At 43.7% G+C, this 20,563-nt stretch overlaps 1 protein-coding gene across 1 annotated transcript; it reads right to left on the bottom strand.

The window, feature by feature from the left end:
* Positions 1–10,842: 10,842 nt before the first annotated feature.
* On the bottom strand, positions 10,843–17,327 carry LOC138515396 (protein rtoA-like). Its single transcript, XM_069630253.1, has 3 exons — positions 17,212–17,327; positions 15,370–15,475; positions 10,843–11,574 (listed from the first exon to the last, which is right to left on the bottom strand). The coding sequence occupies exons 1-3, from the start codon at positions 17,325–17,327 to the stop codon at positions 10,843–10,845; spliced, it is 954 nt and encodes a 317-aa protein (XP_069486354.1).
* Between the last annotated feature and the right edge of the window lie 3,236 nt (positions 17,328–20,563).

Here is a 20,563-nt window from a genome sequence, read left to right as displayed (position 1 = left end):
TCAAGCACTACTAGAGTCTGAGTTCTTGGGGTGGGGTATGTCCTTGAGCACTACTAGAGTCTAAGCACTAGGGGTGGGAAATGTCTTGGAGCACTACTAGAGTCTGAATACTAGGGGTGGGATATGTCGTAGAGTACTACTAGAGCCTCAGTACTAGGTGTGGGATATGTCCTAGAGCACTACTAGAGTCTCAGTACTAGGGGTGGGATATGTCCTTGAGCACTACTAGAGTCTCAGTACCAGCGGTGGGATATGTGCTAGAGCACTACTAGAGTCTGAGTACTAGCGGTGGGATATGTCCTAGAGCAGTACTACAGTCTGAGTACTTGGAGTGGGATATGTCGTAGAGCACTACTAGAGTCTCAGTACTAGGGGGGGATATGTCCTAGAACACTACTAGGGTCTCAGTACTAGGAGTGGGATATGCCCTAGAGCACTACTAGAGTCTGAGTACTTGGGGTGGGATATGTCCTAGAGCACTACTAGAGTCTCAGTACTAGGGGGGGATATGTCCTAGGGCACTACTAGAGTCTGAGTACTAGGGGTGGGATATGTCCTGGAGCGCTACTAGAGTCTGAGTACTAGGGGTGGATATGTCCTAGAGCACTACTAGAGTCTGAGTACTAGGGGTGGGATATGTCCTGGAGCGCTACTAGAGTCTGAGTACTAGGGGTGGGATATGTCCTGGAGCACTACTAGAGTCTGATTGCTAGGGGTGGGATATGTCTTAGAGCACTACTAGAGTCTGAGTACTAGGGGCGGGATATGTCCCAGAGCAGTACTAGAGTCTCAGTACTAGGATGGGATATGTCCGAGAGCAGTACTAGAGTCTGAGTACTAGTGGTGGATATGTCCTGGAGCACTACTAGAGTCTGAGTACTAGGGGTGGGATATGTTGTAGAGAACTACTATAGTCTGAGTACTAGGGGTGGGATATGTCCTAGAGCACTACTAGAGTCTTAGTACTAGGGGTGGGATATGTCTTAGAGCACTACTGGAGTCTGAGTACTAGGGGTGGGTTATGTCCTAGAGAGCTACTAGAGTCTTAGTACTAGGGGTGGGATATTCCCTAGAGCAGTACTAGAGTCTGAGTACTAGGGGTGGGATATGTCTTAGAGCACTACTAGTGTCTGAGTACTAGGGGACGGATATGTCATAGAGCACTATTAGAGTCGGAATACTAGGGGTGGGATATGTCCTAGAGCGCTACTAGACTCTTAGTACTAGGGTGGGATACGTCCTAGAGCAGTACTAGAGTCTGAGTTTTAGGATGGGATATGTCGTAGTGCACTACTAGAGTATCAGTACTAGGGGTGGGATATGTCCTATAGCACTACTATAGTCTCAGTACTAGGGGTGGGATATGTCCTAGAGCACTACTAGAGTCTAAGTACTAGTGGTGGGATAGGTCCTGGAGCGCTACTAGAGTCTGAGTACTTGGGGTTGGATATGTTCTAGAGCACTACTCAAGTCTGAGTATTAGGGGTGGGATATTTCCTAGAACACTACTAGAGTGTGAGTACTAGGGGTGGGATATGTCCTAGAGCACTACTAGAGTCTCAGTAGTAGGGGGGATATGTCAAACAGCACTACTAGGGTATCAGTACTAGGGGTGGGATATGTCCCAGGGCACTACTAGAGTTTGAGTACTAGGAGTGGGATATGTCCTAGAGCACTACTAGAGTCTTAGTACTAGGGGTGGGATATGTATTAGAGCACTATTAGAGTTGGAATACTAGGGGTGGGATATGTCCTGGAGTGCTACTAGACTCTTAGTACTAGGGTGGGATATGTCTTAGAGCACTACTAGTGTCTGAGTTCTAGGGGTGGGATATGTCCTAGAGCAGTACTAGAGTCTGAGTACTAGGGGTGGGATATGTCCTAGAGCACTACTAGTGTCTGAGTACTAGGGGTGGGATATGTCATAGAGCACTACTAGACTCTTAGTAATAGGGGTTGGATATGTTTAAGAGCACTACTAGGGTCTCAGTACTTGGGAAGGGATATGTCGTAGAGCACTACTAGAGTATCAGTACTAGGGGTGGGATATGTCCTAGAGCCTAGAGCACTACTAGAGTCTCAGTACTATGGGTGGGATATGTCCTAGAACACTACTAGAGTATCAGTAGTAGGGGTGGAATATGCCCTAGAGCATTACTAGAGTCTGAATACTAGGGATGGGATATGTCCTAGAGTACTACTAGAGTCTGCGTACTCGGGGTGGGATATGTCCTAGAGCACTACTAAAGTCTCAGTACTAGGGGAGGGATATGTCCTAGAGCACTACTAGAGTCTTAGTACTAGGGGTGGGATATGTCCTAGAGCACTACTAGTGTCTGAGTACTAGGGGTGGGATATATCTTAGAGCACTACTAGAGTCTGAGTACTAGGAATGGGATATGTCATGGAGCACAACTAGAGTCTCAGTACTAGGGGTGGGATATGTCCTAGAGCAGTACTAGAGTCTGAGTACTTTGGATGGGATATGTCCTGGAGCACTAATAGAGTCTGAGTACTAGGGTTGTGATATGTCCTAGAGCACTACTAGAGGTCCAGTTCGGCTGTCAGCAGAAGCCTTGCAAATAAGAGGAGACATTCCTCACCTTTTATTTCCAAGCCTTGTATGGGAAAGAGAACCCCTGGAGACAAGGTTTGCCACACATCAGAAATCTCCCATTTGGATGACAGAATGTGTTTTTATTGGGTGAACTGGACCCCCAGTCTCACCAAAGAATCAGCTCATTTCATACAAGGTTTGCAAACATATCAGAGACTGCAATTCTGTAACTGTTTAAGCTGAAACATTTTATAAAAAAATAAATGTGGCCTCGAGACAATAATTGCTTAAACCCAGGATAAGACCTAAACCAAACATGGGGACTTTAGCACACCAAAGTGAGCACATTTCGGCAAATATTATGAAACCGGAGTCCCTCTTTTGCCTGCACATGTTTCCACTTTCCTTTTCTTCACTTCCCTCTGGTGATTGCCCAAATCAGTGCCTTGAGTTTAACATTGGGATCATGCAGCTAATAAGGGGGTCCTAGGACTCCTGGCAAGAAGTATCATTATTGTTCAGCCATCCATGGATTCTGACGGCTTTGTGGATCTCTGCATTCCTCCTACTGCGCCGGCTTTGACTGACAAGCTGGATCCTGCCCTAATGCTTACTGTCCCATATTGGACTGGTCGCTTCTCCTCTTCCCACTTTCCTGGGATACTGCACCTTCAGGTCATTTGGCGGGTGAGGAAAGTGACAACAATCTTGACTCAAAGTTCTCCCTGCAGATGTGTGTTTCACTGAATTTCAAGGGTTTTGTTATGCTATATTTTCAACGTTGGGTCAGGGCCATGGCGAAAGGTTGCGGCAACTCTCCACTCTGCAACAATCAGGATCAAAGACCATGTCTCATATCCCCCTCATTAGTAAATACGCTGATCCCACTGGCCAGTGCAAAACAAGGAAGTGATGGCTGGAAGGTTTAGAATTAATCGTAAACCTCTGGCAATTGCTCTGAGCAACCCTTTGTTCTTCACCTGCCAAACAATTACAGAAGGGGAAAGGCCGTATGCAAATCAGGTTTGGTACCACACCCAAAGGGGCAGTCCAGCCCCAACTGCTTGGTCACATCCCTTCTGCAGGAGACCACAACCATCCCCAAACATGTTTCATCCTCGTTGGACGTCATTAGTGAGGAGTAGCTTGGGTCTCTAGGCCGAGCAGGCACGGGACCCACACCTGGATATCCCACTCGGGGTGACAAAGCAAAACAAAGACTGCAGACTGGAAAGTTTAGAATTAATCTTAAACCTATCTGCAATTGCTCTGGCCAACCCTCCAGACGGCCGACCATATGTTGTGGTTGAGGTAGGGCTCAATGGTTAGCAGACATTCCAGCTGTGGAGCCTCACAAGTAAATCCAGGAAGCCTTTATAGTATGTATATACAATTGTTCAGATCTAGTTACTTGTAGGTATACTACCAGTATGCAGACATCCAGAGAAACCATGAGACACCCACCGGCCATCCTCTCACATCCAGCTCAGGGCCCCAACAGACATTCATGGAACACTCACACACAGCACTCACTCAGCATTCTCCTGAGCTGTGTATCATAACACTCACCAACATTCTACAAGCATACATAAATGATGAGCAGAACAGGCCACGAATAGACTACATTACAGCCTCTCCCTCCATGCACAAAGTCAAGCACCACAAAGAGCAACATGCACGCCTCAGACACTCCACAACACAGTCTCAGATGCAAAGTCACAGTCCTGCTCCAACACAACCAAACACCTTCCATCAGGTGCTCCCACACCCAGACAAAGGACCTGCCACACCATGGCACACACCATCCACGGAGGAAAACACGCAGGGAACTAGGCAACACAACCAGGGGTAGGGAAGACATGACAGGGGAGGGAACCACGGTTTGCCCACCAGCCGGTCCAGGGTACGTCACTAATCGTAGATGCAGCATTTTTGTGTTCACACCAAGACACACGGAGGGTGATACAACCCATATCCTAGAGCAGCAACACAGAAGGGATACGTACCCGCCAACTTCCACCCTCACGCACAAAGACTCACACTACACAATCACTTCCACCCATCACCCTGTAGGCATAACCCATCCAGATTGCAAACCACAAAATGAACACTATACACAACGCTGCACCAGAACCACACCGTGCAACAATCATTCCAGATTCAAACAACATATCAATTACATACCTCATCATGCACACAACAGAATACAACAGGCATGACAAAATAAACTTTTGGTGTGCTCCTGACACCACATTAATGAAGCTAAAATGTATTTGAAAACAAGTGCCGTTGTTCTTGGTATAGGCACTGAACCATACATTGCCCTAATGGCAAAAAACATGCACGTTCAATGATTTTTTTAAACAGAGAAAGGTTTTCCCTGGTGCACCATTCCATACCACTGCATATTAGAACCAGGGCAAACCTCGCCCTGTTGCAAAAGTGCTTTGCAAGTGCATGCTTTTTGTATTAGGAAAAATGTACATACCATAAAAATGGCACTTGCCTCTGTGCCAATGTTTGCGACTATGGCCCCAACATTTCTTGCAGCGGGGAAAACTTTGCCCAAATGCTAATGTGCAAATTTGCACTTGCACCGGAGTAATGTTTCTGTAACCTGGCCCCTCTCTTGGAAAGATTTGCCCCCTAGTGAATTTGATTGCAACGCCTTGCACTTGTGTAGGTTTCTGGGTGTGCAAGCACCTTACCGTGGTGTGAGTAGCTGGGCTTTTAGGATGTTGTTCTCTGGCAATCAGTTGGGTGAGAGACCCAGAATACGGGACGTTCTTATGGCACTCCCTCAAGCTGCTGTCCCTTGACCATTGTTCTGTTCACTTGGTATGTGCATTATTGTACCGTGCTCCAAAGCTTCCTAGCCACACACACTCCAAAACATACAAATACATGTATGCTTGCAATCAAGCTCCTAGTATTTGAAGACTTTGTAAACACTCATGATCGGAATATCTCTTTTATTACGACACATAGCCCTCAAAGAAATTAGTCCCTCAATCATCTCATCCATGTAGAGGATGCCATTATCCGGACCAAAATGTTCCCTAGAGCTGAAGCTGGAAGGTCCATCCATCCTGGAAGCATCCTCACCCTCCCAGTTAAACCCATTCCCTGTGTAGAATTACTCTGGGCATGCAGACGTTATACTCAACAGAGTCTATTCCCTACAGACGATAGCGGCTGCTCGCATTAAGGCCTCAAAGAAACCTAAACATGTATTATTAAGGACAAGAAATCGTACATCAACATGCCATTATAGAACTTCCTTTGGACAACATTCCTTTAGGATTACAGGCATCCTCTGAAAACATTGGCCAATTCTAGGGCAGGATCCTAGTTCCATTCAGTGAGTGGAGACAAACCACACATTTGTTATAAACCCAACAGAAATGGAGCAGATATTAACTGGCCACAAGAGTCTCTCTGAGGCTGGCAGAAAACCAAATATCATTTTCCATCCTGTGCTCTTCATGTAACATGTAATATGGTCCCAAATATTTTTTTTGTTTTTTATTTGAGTCATTCAAGTGGAAGCCTTCCGTAAGCGACCATATTAACTGTAATAGGACGTTTTGCTGTAAATGGTTTGGATTGCCCTTTTCCACAATTATATATTGGTAGCATCATTTCAAAAAGTAGTATCAAACGTGGGTACCCAAATTACCAAGTTAACACCACTTTGTGGGGTTCAATGTCATTTTGCTGACAGTAATTACTATGAAACATCACATCGATTTCTTTTCCTTTTTAATTTGGGGGGTACCCTATAAAACCCCTTTTCCCTACACTAGTACCCCTATCCCAAACCCCACCCCACCAAGTTTAACCCCTTATCCTACAGCCCCCTATAGAATTCAACATGTTTTTGAAGTCATTATTTCAAAGTAAATTACTTTGAAGTAATTACTGTCGGAAAAATCACAGGATACCCTTCACAGACGGTCATAAGAAGAACCATAGTCTTCTTAGCTGAGTAGGTCAAAGTAAGACGAAATGGATCCATTTACAAATAATAGGGAATTCATCTGGAGACAATTAGAGGTGAGACTGATTGTAAGATTTAGCATTTAAAATACCATCCAATCTCAACGGTAATGACGGACATAATGGTAGTCTGCATTAAATCATTGGGTGATACTGTTGGTTAAACAAAATGTCCCCGAGGGTTGAATTAATTATCAGAACTTTTGAATGATACCCTCATATAGGAACGATATTCGACCGATATTGCATCAGAGTTTCTGATTTCAAAATCAGTAGTAGTAAGGCGGTACAATACCGGTACCAGTACCGGTAAACCCTTACCGCCTACCGTGTAATGAGGCCCATAGTGTCTATGTTGTATTATCAAGCAATTTGACCACATTTGGTTACCCATGGTAACTCATGTTTCTAATTGTCTTTAAGTTGTACATGTGCCTATTCAATAATGGTTACAATATGCTAGAAGTGTTTGTGCTTTAGGATGTAAATACATCTGGTGATGTTTTTAAGCACTTCAATGCATGAAATCTCTTTTAGTGCTATGAGTCTGTTTAATTTTTAAACAACATGTTTGATGGGATTTGTATTGCTGAAAGCAGATTGATCATTCTGTATTTTTAAAAGTTATCATTTTTTCCAATATTTTTTAAAACTTCAATAAACAACATAGGTGACAAAACCTCTGTTTCTTCCATGAGGCTGTGCTTATACTTGTAAAGAAATGAAGTTATTAGCATTTAACCATCTCTGTGTGCTCTTACTTTCGCCATGTAGACCTCAAGCATTAACTACATTTCATAGCAAATTTATTTTGGGCAGTCAGTGGGTAGGGTTCCCTCTCTGCATTATACAATCGGAACATATACAGATTGGAAGTACTTTTATTTTGGGCTATCACTAGTAGGCCGAAACTATTGCATTAGAGTACAGATAGGAAGATAGAATATGAGGAGGGACACAAAGCTTCTAGGCGTTATTTGGTTATTTGCCCATCCATTTACTGCTCATCACCATTTTAATCCCTATGGCTATTCCCACCCAGTTCATGCCCCCCACCCAAAATAAAACCTCATGGTATCTCTTTGACCTTGCATTAATCAAGCCTTACCAACAAATTTCGCACCCGAAGGGCCTGCCAGTGTTTTTTCAAAGCAGAGTTAATGACTTAATTGCAGCTGTAAATGCGCTAAATGTGTAATAAAACATCCTAGCCAGGTCTGCCTTAAATGACTTGATTTATAAGCACTATGTGTGGCCTTCACTGAGGTCCTGTTAAAAACAAGCATTGGCAAAGCCAACAGCTTTGCCGTGTGTCTAAGTAGTAGGCATCTGCCAGGCACTGCTATTTGATGCCCTGGTACTCCCACCATTTAGTATCGGCTAACAACAATGGGTAGTTAATAACACTACGGCAGTGCCTGGCAAGCGCCTTTCCCATGCCTACACAAAAGCCCAAACTGTTGGCATTGCCAATGCTTGCTTCATGTGGGATTGCCCACCGCTCCTGATATGATGAGGAACATTGCTCCGTTTGGTGATATATATCGCATATTAATGTTTTGCCATGTGAGTCACCTTGCAGTTACTTCTTGGTATGTTTTGATTTGAAATCATACAGAAATTGACAGAAAATCAACATTAGGATCCCCACAGCCAGTCTTCTAATGGAGGAGTAGTGAGAATCGGTAATATGTGATTTTGTCGAGTATTTTTTGCCAAAGTAGATTTCATCTAATTCTTTTTTTTGAATGGGTTATTTTGCAGATAATAAAGGCAGGGGCACCCCCACAGCACCCTCCATTAACCCTCCTACATTAATTATTAACCTAAACCCACCCCCCACATATATGTTCGACAAAATCCTTTGGAAAAAGCTCAATGAAATCTACATTGACGAAAAATGGTTGAGCAAGAACTCCCATTACTGTGAGGATCCAGGACAATGCTGTGTGATCCTGGGCATTTTATGGCTTTTATACATCTGAGTTGGGCAATCTACGCTGACGACATTGTGTTAGTGGACCTTACACAAATTGGCCTACAAAGGCTCCTGGTTCGATTTCAAGCGTACTGTGATGATAATGATCTCACAATAAATGAAAAAAAAACAAAGATTCTAACAATTGGCAAGGTACTAACCAAGAAAGATCGTTCATTTAAGTGGTCTATTGGTCACGAGAATATAGGAATTGTTACCTCGATTCGATATTTAGGAATTCTCTTTAACAACTCAATAAGAGAAATAGATTGGTTGATCGATCTAAAAAATCGGATGGACGGCTTTTGTCTACAGGGAGCTTGCATACACATGGAGTATGGCAAATTTACATCAATACCTGTGTTGACATTCTATAAACAGAAAGTCGTCCCAGCAATTACCTTCAGCACTGAAGCAGGTTGGAACCTAAGTTTGCTTTGCTGGGACAACCTTGAGGGGAAGTTTTGGAGATGTGTCCTCAAGCTCCCGTCATATGTCTCAATACAAACTATTAGACACGAACTTGGTCTTGATTCCTTATATGCTACGGTGCTATGGAGATCCATTTCAACCATTAGGAAAATACATCTGAATGATCCGGCGCCTGCCTATAGAATCTTGTCAACAACCATGCAACGACGGCATGAAGGTCTGCTCGAAAGTTGGGTCAACAAAATTAAAACAATTGTCGAAGCAGCTGACATCAAGTGGGAATTGGTGATGGCTACACCACAAGTAGCAACAAAAAAAAACGACGCAGGTGGAGTTGGATACAGAACGCAGCAAACCGAGCTGAGATGAAGACTTCATTGGACTTAGGGTTAGCCGCAAACAGCTTAGATAATCTACCTAAATATCTAAAGCAATTTCCATCCAGATACCAGCGTATCAAATTCTTGAGATTACGCTTAAATGCCTACCACATCAAAGATGTGCTTTGGACCAGAGATGACATTAACACAACAGATAATCTCTGTACATTCTGCCTGATCACCGAAGAGACTCTGAAACATCTAATAACTGAATGTGAGGAGCTAGTAAATGAGAGATCTTTGTTTTTAGGTAAATATGCTCCTCTCAACGGCAATTCTGTGGAATGGTGGTTTAAGATACTATCAAGCATTAATGTCCAGTTAACGTGTGCAGTGATTAATTTTTTAGATAAAACTTTTCCTAATGATGAAATGTTGTGAAAAGTCGCCGAAACTGGAAGGAATTGTGGCTGGTTTGACTTCTACCATGGTTGCTGTTTTCGTTTTTTCATGGATCTCATTGCTGCGTTCTGTTTTGCGTTCTGTTTTGTGTTCTGTTTTGTAAAAAAGATTGTAATAAAAAGTTTAATTAAACTAAAGAAATTACAAAAAAAATAATAAATGGTCATGATGCAAGAACTTGGCATTTGACTGCAATACTTGGTTAAATAACTGAGTCCATGGGCATTTGCTGATGAGATCTAGAAACAGCATAAGGATCTGCTGCCCTGACATCAACCCCCCGATAATGGCGTGAGTATCTGCATGCTTCCCGACAAACCCTGGCAATGGAGTGAGTACCTAGGCATATGATATGAGTACCTTTGCATTTGGTGGTAACACCTGGTCAATGATGTAAAGGGTTGGTCATTTAATGGCAATGGTTTGAGAACCCGAGCATTTGACGCCTTGAAACTGGCACCAATGCCTGTGCCGTGGATGGTAATACCGGGTGCAATTACTAAAAGGTACAGTAATTGTCAGTAACATTTGTAATACCACCCGACAATAGATGTACTATATGCCGCAATACAAGTTCCTTTGTCTCAGTGAGCCGGCTCAGACACATGTATTCATTTTACACCTCACAATAGGCCTAGACTGCTGAGTTATACAGCATTGAATGAACTTCATACACGTTTCATGCTATGTTCATATTATCTCTACCCACCTGCCCTCTACTACTACCTTTCTATTTGCATTATCCACTATGGAGCAGCATTTGAATATCTGAATAGCCTATAGGACCCTCATATCTTTGCACTGTGAGACCACTATTTGTGTTGTGGGCAGGACCGGTAATTCAACCAGAACAAAGGAAAAGGACAGATAAAAACCATACACATGGTCAGTAGTGTCCACTGGGAAATACAACCTGGGTTGTGAGACTCTGACCCTGATTTCCAGCTGATGGATTTATTTAGCAGTCATTTACTCAGACCTCAGATTCACCAATAATATGGGGCATGACATGCACCAGAATGAGCTTGAAAATAGTGTGTCAGGGTATGAAGGTTCAGGCATTTCAAAACCGTTGTAAGAAGACTCCCTACTAACTATCCATGCCCCTCTGCTGCCTCCTTGACCCACCTTGCCACTCTGGTAAGAACGCTCTTGACCTTGACCAGCCTTCCCACTTGGGCAAGAACTCTCTTGACCTTGACCAGCCTTCCACTCTGGGAAGAACGCTCTTGACCTTGACCAGCCTTCCGACTCTGGTAAGAACGCTCTTGACCAGCCTTCCCACTCTGGTAAGAACGCTCTTGACCATCGTTCCCACTCTGGGAAGAACTCTCTTGACCTTGACCAGCCTTCCCACTCTGGGAGGAAATTTCTTGACCTTGACCAGCCTTCCCACTCTGGGAAGAACTCTCTTGACCTTGACCAGCCTTCCCACTCTGGTAAGAACGCTTTTGACCTTGTCCAGCCTTCCCACTCTGGGAAGACCTCTCTTGACTTTGACCAGCCTTCCCACTCTGGGAGGAAATCTCTTGACCTTGACCAGCCTTCCCACTCTGGGTAGAACTCTCTTGACCTTGACCAGCCTTCCCACTCTGGGAGGAAATTTCTTGACCTTGACCAGCCTTCCCACTCTGGGAAGAACTCTCTTGACCTTGACCAGCCTTCCCACTCTGGTAAGAACGCTTTTGACCTTTTCCAGCCTTCCCACTCTGGGAAGACCTCTCTTGACCTTGACCAGCCTTCCCACTCTGGGAGGAAATCTCTTGACCTTGACCAGCCTTCCCACTCTGGGTAGAACTCTCTTGACCTTGACCAGCTTTCCCACTCTGGTAAGAACGTCTCTTGAGCTTGACCAGCCTTCCCACTCTGGGAAGAACTCTCTTGACCTTGACCAGCCTTCCCACGCTGGGAGGAAATCTCTTGACCTTGACCAGCCTCCCCACTCTGGGAAGAACTCTCTTGACCTTGACCAGACTTCCCACTCTGGGAAGAACTCTTTTGACCTTGACCAGCCTCCCCACTCTGGGAAGAACTCCCTTGACCTTGACCAGCCTCCCCACTCTGGTTAGAACTCTCTTGACCTTGTCTATCACTCTACTTCATTCTCCTCCCCTGACCTCTCCATTGATAGCTCTACCTCGGATCCCTGCTTTGTTCACTTTAACATCTTGTACCTACCACCCTTAATGCACCCTCTCCATTCTTCAGTGACTATGAAGAGCAGGACTCGCCTGCCCCTTATCTTGATGATGTGAGGACCCCTCTGCTGTCTCCCTGCCCTATTCACGCCTCTTCCATTGACCATGTGTTTCCCAACTTGCTCTGTGCACTTAAGACACCCTTTAACCAATACTATCTTGCATACACACTCACACCGTCCTGCCCCGTTCTCAGCCTTGGATCTCTGCTGAGATCCAGACCCTCTAAAACAAATATGCATCATGACCTAGGACACTGGCCCAAATCATCAACCAGCAAACTACTCCTAATCTAAAATAAATCCCTTGTTGTCCTCTCCTCTGCACTGAACACAGCCAATTGTTCTACTTCACGTAGCTAGTCTCCTCGATCCACAATCACCCCTGCATACTTATCTCTACTCTCCAAGCTTTACTCTGACCTTCAAAGTCAAAATCAATCTCCTCCGTTCTCTGTAAAGGACTTCGATCACCATGTTTCCTTCAAAATCTGGACCATTCATGACAATATCACAGCCGTCCTCTCTCTCCTTCCCACTCCCTCCTTCTGTCCACCACATCCCCCTACCTCATCTACTCTCCACTTAACTACTTCTCCTCTACTTCTCCTACTGAATTAGCACCCATCCTTCACAGCACCTGTACATCTTGCACTCCTATCTATCTATCTATCTATCTATCTATCTATCTATCTATCTATCTATCTATCTATCTATCTATCTATCTATCTATCTATGGGTCTATCTATCTATCTATCGGTCTATCTATCTATCTATGGGTCTATCTATCTATCTATCTATCTATCTATCTATCTATCTATCTATCTATCTATCTATCTATCAATCTATCTATCTATCAATCTATCTATGGGTCTATCTATCTATGGGTCTATCTATCTATCTATCTATCTATGGGTCTATCTATCTATTTATCTATCTATCTATCTATCTATCTATCTATCTATCTATCTATCTATGGGTCTATCTATCTATCTATCTATCTATCTATCTATCTATCTATGGGTCTATCTATCTATCTATCTATCTATCTATCTATCTATCTATGGGTCTATCTATCTATCTATCTATCTATCTATCTATCTATCTATCTATCTATCTATCTATCTATGGGTCTATCTATCTATCTATCTATCTATCTATCTATGGGTCTATCTATCTATCTGTCTATCTATCTATCTATCTATGGGTCTATCTATTTATCTATCTATGGGTCTATCTATCTATCTATCTATCTATCTATCTATCTATCTATGGGTCTATCTATCTATCTATCTATCTATCTATCTATCTATGGGTCTATCTATCTATCTATGGGTCTATCTATGGGTCTATCTATCTATCTATCTATGGGTCTATCTATCTATCTATCTATCTATCTATCTATCTATCTATGGGTCTATCTATCTATCTATGGGTCTATCTATCTATCTATCTATCTATCTATCTATCTATCTATCTATCTATCTATCTATGGGTCTATCTATCTATCTATGGGTCTATCTATCTATCTATCTATCTATCTATCTATCTATCTATGGGTCTATCTATCTATCTATCTATCTATCTATCTATCTATCTATCTATCTATCTATCTACATATTTATCTATGGGTCTATCTATCTATCTATCTATCTATCTATCTATCTATCTATCTATCTATCTATCTATCTATGGGTCTATCTATCTATCTATCTATCAATCTATCTATGGGTCTATCTATCTATGGGTCTATCTATCTATGGGTCTATCTATCTATGGGTCTATCGATCTATCTATCTATCTATCTATCTATCTATCTATGGATCTATCTATCTATCTATCTATCTATCTATCTATCTATGGGTCTATCTATCTATCTATGGGTCTATCGATCTATCTATCTATCTATCTATCTATCTATCTATCTATCTATCTATCTATCTATCTATCTATCTATGGGTCTGTCTATCTATCTATCTATCTATGGGTCTATCTATCTATCTATGGGTCTATATATCTATCTATGGGTCTATCTATCTATCTTGTAGATGAGCAGCTGCATGCCTCTGCAGGAAGCCCCGCCCCCTACCTCCTATTTGTTGAAAGTCTGAGACTGTGCCATGTTTGACACCAGCAGTTGTGCCAATACCGCAGCATACATTCGAAAGAAGGTACCCTATGTGACGACCCTATCGAATGTATCCCTGAAGGGACGATAATCTGAGGGAGGGACTCCCTGAAGGAATATGAAAAAGAGCAAAGAAAGAAGTCTGTGATGTCATAAGAGAATATGAACGGCGTCTCAGGATATTGGCTGAAGAGGACATAGGATCCTACAGAAACTAATGACAAAGTAAAGAATCAAGCAAACTTTTTAATATGAAAAAGAAGATTACACATACAAGTACTGAAGAGAATCAGCCGTTCAATAATTGTACAGGCGCTGAGATTCAAGGTAGACTACGTCATCATAGAAGCCGGCTATATGTAGTGAATAGAATGCAGGTGGAGGCACCATTGTAAAGGAGCTGGACATCGGTATCATGAATTTTAGTAAGCCAGGACCCATGAAGAAGGAAGGGAGAATTGTGTTGCTGCAAGAATAAGTTGAATCGTGGAACTGCATGGTGAGGCTGTTTGGCCTGGAGTCAAGATTGAGGCAGCCAAGGTCAGTTATCTATTCTGGAAAGGAGGGAACATGCGAAGGATGAATCATCTCTTGCTAAGGTGCAAAAAAAGGAACACCAAAAGTGCCACCAAGTTGTATTCATTTAGAGCATTTAATACCTGCAAAATGGACCAAATCGTGGTCTCCTGTCACGTGAGCCAAGGATGAAAATAGAGTCGAACTTGGAGTCCCAGAACACGATAGTGAATTCCTGCACTCCCATGTATTCCCAGAGACAAGGATACTTTGCAAGGCCAAATTCAAAGACAATATTGATGGCAGAAGGCTTCGGTGATGAGAGATGCTAGGGTAATTGGGTGGGGAAGTAGAGTCAGGCCCTTCTCCTTGCACCTGGTTCTTGGCTTACGTGCTGCTAAATTAATTGAATGTTCCAGACATGGCACAAGCGTGCCAACCAATTGTAGTGGTCCATATAACGATGGCCCTTATAGTTTGAAGACTAATTAGAAACTGTGTACTTAATCATTTTGAAGATGACATATTTTAGAGGTAGGCATATATTGGCAGCCCATCGCAATCCTATTTCATACATAATGTGTACTTAGATTTTCCTCTTAAGCCTATCCCGATCCCCAGTAGGTGTTTTATTGTTTGCCACATAGAATGACGTCACCTCTGATGTGTTTTTAGTATAAAGTCTATGTTGTGTGAACTAGTCATTGAGAGAAATTGAGCGTACGTCCGTTGATGTTCGTTGTAACTCCCTGTTTTAGATAATTGTTAATAAAACAGTACTTTGCATTCTTCCCGAGTTGGTTCGCTTATTCTGTGAACCCATCCATTGCATGCCCGTTCCTCACAGGCCATAAACTCAGTCTCTTTCACCAGAGGCATCATGGTGCTAAAAAGATGTGAAAAAGCAATTAGAAGAATCAAGCAAAAAGATGTGTCTTAAGTTTTGCTTTTAAAAGGATCAAATCCAGGAAAGTACGAAGGGAAATGCGGAAGAGAATTCCAGAGCCTCGGGCCAACAAAAGAGAAGGCACGGCCACCAACGTACTCCAAATGGTAATGAGGAACTAACAAAAGTGTTGACTTAGCAGATCGCAGGGCGTGCAAAAGGCAGTGCAGAATAACCTTCTCTTGAGTAGAAAAACAACCAAATGCGCACAATTAATCATATGAGGCACTTTCAACTGAAATAGGTCTGAACCCGGTAACCAATGCAGTTGACAGCAAGCTGGGGAAACGGGTTGGCCATACGAAATACCCATGGCTAGACTGACTGTTGCATTCTACAGGACTTGTAATCGATTTAAATAATTAGAGGGTTGGGCAAGCAAAGTGGCATTACAATAGTCAAGGCTGCAGCTCATAGCGCCAGTAATGACTAGGGTATGAAATCTAGGTGGGATAAAATGATTCACTTTTTTCTAGCCTGAGCTATAAATTGAACTAATCTGGGCATCAGGTAAAAACAAAACTGATATCTGGATGCCAAGGTTCTTAACCGTCTGAACAGGAACTGGAACAGCATCCAGAGACGGTGGCCAAAAATCCAGAGTTCAAAGAGAAGATCAAGGTGGGCCACCCAGCAACATCTCAGTCTTGTCCCCATTAAGTCTAAGCCAATTTAGGTTCATCCACTCAGCAAAGGTCTCAAGGCAAGACATGAGGAGGGCGGCAGTTCCCTCCCACTCCAGGACGAGCCTAAGAAGCAGCTGGGTATCGCCTGCATGAGAATAGAAACAGAAACCATGGAAGTGGATGAGATTAGCCAGTGGATGAACATATGTATTAAAAGCAATGATGACAATTCCATTCCTTGAGGATCTCCACAAGTGATGGAAACAGGGGCTGATTTAAAAGGGAAAAGTGAAACCGATTGCAGTCGTGAAGATAGCAAAGCGTAAAACCAGTCTACTAATGTGCTGGCGATACCGGCCTGCCACATCCTGGCCAGGAGGCTGGCATGGTCAATAGTGGTAAGGTCATTGATCACTGACACAACTACTGATTCCGTGCCCTTTAAAGGAAAACATTCCTAGTTGGAAAGGGTCAAGAATACTTGAAGCTTCATGGAAAGTCCTTAGCTGGGGACTCAAAAGTTTGAAGACTTAGTCGCAATCACCTGCCCTTATCTCTCTGCAATCTGTTACCTCTCTATCACTGTCTCTCCGCTAGGGTGTTCCCTGCTTCGTTCAAACCTGCCCCGGCCCTCACCTTTAGAAGAAACCCTCTGCTGGCCCAAAGGTTCCAGCGAGCTATTTCCCACTTTCCTGCCTTCCCCATTCTTCATAAATCCTGGAGCCGATGACTTTCAACCAAATCACCTAGTAAACTGATGGTATGGGCCATGGAGAATCACTGCAATCGGGATTGCTTAGTAAATGCTCCACGGAGACTGTATTCATGACTGTCTCCAACTTTCTCTTTTATTCTCACTAGTCCACATTCTCTTCTATATTCATCCTTTTGAACTCCTCTGCCGCTTTGAACACTGTTAATCACTCTTCTCTCCTCCTCAGACTCCGGGGCCTTGGGTTTCAGAGAGCTGGTTTCACCTGGATTGCCTTCAACCTGCTCCTTCTACTAAAAACTGGAAACCTCTGCCAGCACGTCTCCCTGTTGGCGTACTCTAAGAAGCTCTCCTCTTCACCCGCTATACAGCTGGTGAAGGTAGACCCATCTCGCCCTTTGGCATTCACTACCACCTCTTTGCTGAAAACACTTGCATCTTTTTCTCTTTTCATTCTTTCACCCAGAGGAGTGAGGGAAACCTGGCTGAGTGAGAGAAATAAGGCCAAACTGTGAGGGAATGGATTACCAACTGTCTCAGTGCAATCCGTCACTGGATGGCTCTACACCGTCTCATATTAAACTCTCACGCAAATTTCAGGGGTAAACGAGGCATGTGAGGCCATTAGCTGTCAAACAGGAAAGGCCTGGCAAACGCCTCCACAAAGCCTCCACAAAGCCCAAGCTTTTTGCAATGTCTTGCGTTGCCCATACATAGGGTGTGCAGACTTCTTCGTTTTGCTGGGACCGCCCTGTTTTAAAACCCGTCCTGGATTTAGGAAATGGACAGTGACCACTACAGAGATACAACAATTTAAGATGACACTTACTGATAATAAAGAGTTTAACATTTCCCTAGCTTCCCATTATCACCTTTGACAGATCTCTGCCGCCCAAGGGCTAGAACCCTTAACTACGTGGTACACAGATGGCATTTACTGATTGTAACCTAACTGGTTTAGAAAATCACATGGCAAAGCCACCAATAACAATCAAAGAAAAAGCTCATACGTTTGTAGCATGCTTCCTATCGCAACAGAAACTTTAGTTTATATATTGAAGCAGTGCAGGAAAATGTATTTATTTTAACGTGCAAGCTCATAGAGGCGGGGCAGGCGGTGAGGGGGTTTTGAATTGGCTGGGGGTGTTAGTCCTACTTTTATGTTTCTGGCCTGTCCGTTTTTTTTTGTTTGCAAAATCTGCTCAACCTTTCCATACAGCCAACTTCAGCTTGTACAACCTTGTTTTGTCCAGATTCTGCTACAGTGTCTCCTTTCATCCTTACGGAAAGGACGTATCATAGCTACGCCCGCCCTCCTAGATGGCCACATCCAGAGACAGGAGGATGATTAAATTAGGCTTGCATGCAGCTGTAACCATCCCAGTTCATTCCAAGCTGGGATGACAGCTCTCTCGCATTACAAAGGGAAATTCATTTCTCATCTGCAGAAATGATTTCATGTTTTGGAGGCGTGGGCTGAGCCTGGAAATCTGTGGCGGGGTTCACACGGCAGAGTAAGACATCTGAGCTGCTCTGCCAAATACCTAGGTCCTCCAGCGGGATTCCAGCCAGCACAGCTGTGATATCAAACGCAGCGCTATTAAGGTACGTGCCGCAGTTATGGAATAAGCATTTCATACTTGATCTATAAATGTATATATATGGACTATCCTACATTCACATTTCAGTTGAAAGGTTTTTTGTTCCAAGCATTTTTAACCCCATCATAACTTTCTTGGTGTATTCAATACACGCCCCAATGCTCCAACCAGAAGCCTGACAGGGCTAAGCTGCACTGATGATCCCTAGTAAGGGTGAAACCAGATATGTGGTTGTCCTGACAGCCTTGAAAACCCTCTGTCTTGGGTTGATTAAGCAAGTACAACATATAAAGACAAGGCGCAGATTTGGGCTAATTTGCATACCCACAATGCCTTTCTGATGTGGCTCAGAACTGGAGGTGAACTTCCAGCAATGGCTTCTAGGTGGCGCTGTGGACTGGGTGACTTGGCTCAAATTGACTATCCTACACGTATATATATTGCGGCTAGAGCGTCTCGTGCACCACATTGAGACGATGAAGAAGTCTGTAAGGTCTTCCGTAATGTTCAAAATAACATAGCATAGGGAATACCAAACACATTTGGTTGTGTTCAACTTTCATCTAATTGCCCAATAGTTGGAAACAATCTAGTAGATAATCATTGAGGAGGCTGATCGTACGTGTAGGAAACAGCACGTTAGCCAGAGTAGTGGCAAGGGCCGTTACCATGGGCAACAACGCCTATATCATCAGGCATGGCCCATCGCCTTTAGCCTCATATGGTAGCACTTGCATCCTGAAGTTGCTAATTTGCTAAAAGCATGCTGTCCCCTTTGTTATTCTCAGACTCTCCAGATATGACCATGGAAGTCCTACCTCTCTTTTCATTACAATGAACAGAAAAGAAGGACTTCCATGCCCTCTGCGAGTGGAAGGAACATGGCATTTCTGGCACGCTGTTCTAGGTGACAATGGCCTGCTGCCTAAGTTAATGTTATCAATGGTGGGAGGTCAATACCACAGAATGAGGTCTAGCAAACATGACATTATCACTTCAAGCATCTTGGAACGACATCCGTAGATGTGTTTCTTTTGGTGAGCAAGAAAGGGTCATGGAAAAACACAAATAACACAGAAGTGCAAAACGATGTTTGTCCTGCAAATGTCCTTCCTCTATGTCTATGGTACTGTAGAGGAGGTCTCAGATAAGACCTGCACCCCTGCCCCCCATTGCGAGTTGCCAGTAAGGTACCCGCCCAGGTATGTGACGTACGAGGAGCAGCTGCACCAACAAAGGGCTGCAGTGGGCCTCTGCCCTGTGTACATTAGAAGATCAATACCTGTTGAAATCCCATAACCAGGCAACACGGGACAGCACGGTACCCAATCAGACAACCATACCTGCCATTGGTACGAAACAACGATTATTTACAGACTGTCCACGAGAAGACCTTGAAGGCCTTAATGGAAGGCCAATGGAAATAGACTAAGAGCCTAGGCAGCTCCGAGAACAACCATAAGTGGCTACTGAAAGCTATGCATACCAGTAACAACAACTGCGAGGAGAATTGTAATGGACGAAGGCGAGAGACACTGTGAAAACATATGAGAATGGTGCCATGAGACAAGATGGAAGCAACTGACTTGTGTAAATAAGCTTGAAACACAAGATGCTAAGTGATCGATACTGCCTGCAACGCTTAAGTAGAAGAATAGAGCGGCATGCGCCAACTATATATGTCTACCTCAATACAGCACAATGTACACGTCCGACTCCATTTTGTTTGAGCAGAAGGATGCCCAGGCAGCCCAGACGCATCTGGCTGAGTTTCACATCTAGGTCCAAGCTGAGGAAAAGAGTGGGATCGAAACTTAACAAAGGATGGCTCATGCCGGGGAAATCGAGGTCAACCAGAGAAGGGGAGGTGAGCATGAGCTCACAAGGCTCCAACTTCAGAGCATGCCAGCCGCCCGTGAAGGTCAAGATACGAGAGGCCCATGCAGGTGGCCAAGCGCACACAGAATCAAATGCACGAAAAGACTGAGAACGGAAGCAGATTCATGGTGGACCAACACGTGACCAGGCAGGCAGGAAGATGTACCACCGCCTGATGTCATCCAGAACTAGAGGGTGCCATAACTTTTCC

This window comes from Ambystoma mexicanum, chromosome 6q (genome assembly GCF_040938575.1).
Source record: "Ambystoma mexicanum isolate Mex_15411 chromosome 6q, UKY_AmexF1_1, whole genome shotgun sequence".
NCBI lineage: Eukaryota > Metazoa > Chordata > Amphibia > Caudata > Ambystomatidae > Ambystoma > Ambystoma mexicanum.
Note: the sequence above shows the minus strand (reverse complement) of the source record. Positions and strands in the feature narration are given on the sequence as shown.

Coding starts and splice junctions, on each gene's coding strand:
- LOC138515396 (XM_069630253.1), bottom strand. CDS start 17,327: ATGAAAAGAGAAAAAGATGCAAGTGTTTTCAGCAAAGAGGTGGTAGTG. Junction 15,476..17,211: donor GAAGAGGAGAGCTTCTTAGA/GTACGCCAACAG, acceptor ACATCTTTTTAG/CACCATGATGCCTCTGGTGA. Junction 11,575..15,369: donor CAACTCGGGAAGAATGCAAA/GTACTGTTTTAT, acceptor CGTTCTTACCAG/AGTGGGAAAGCTGGTCAAGG.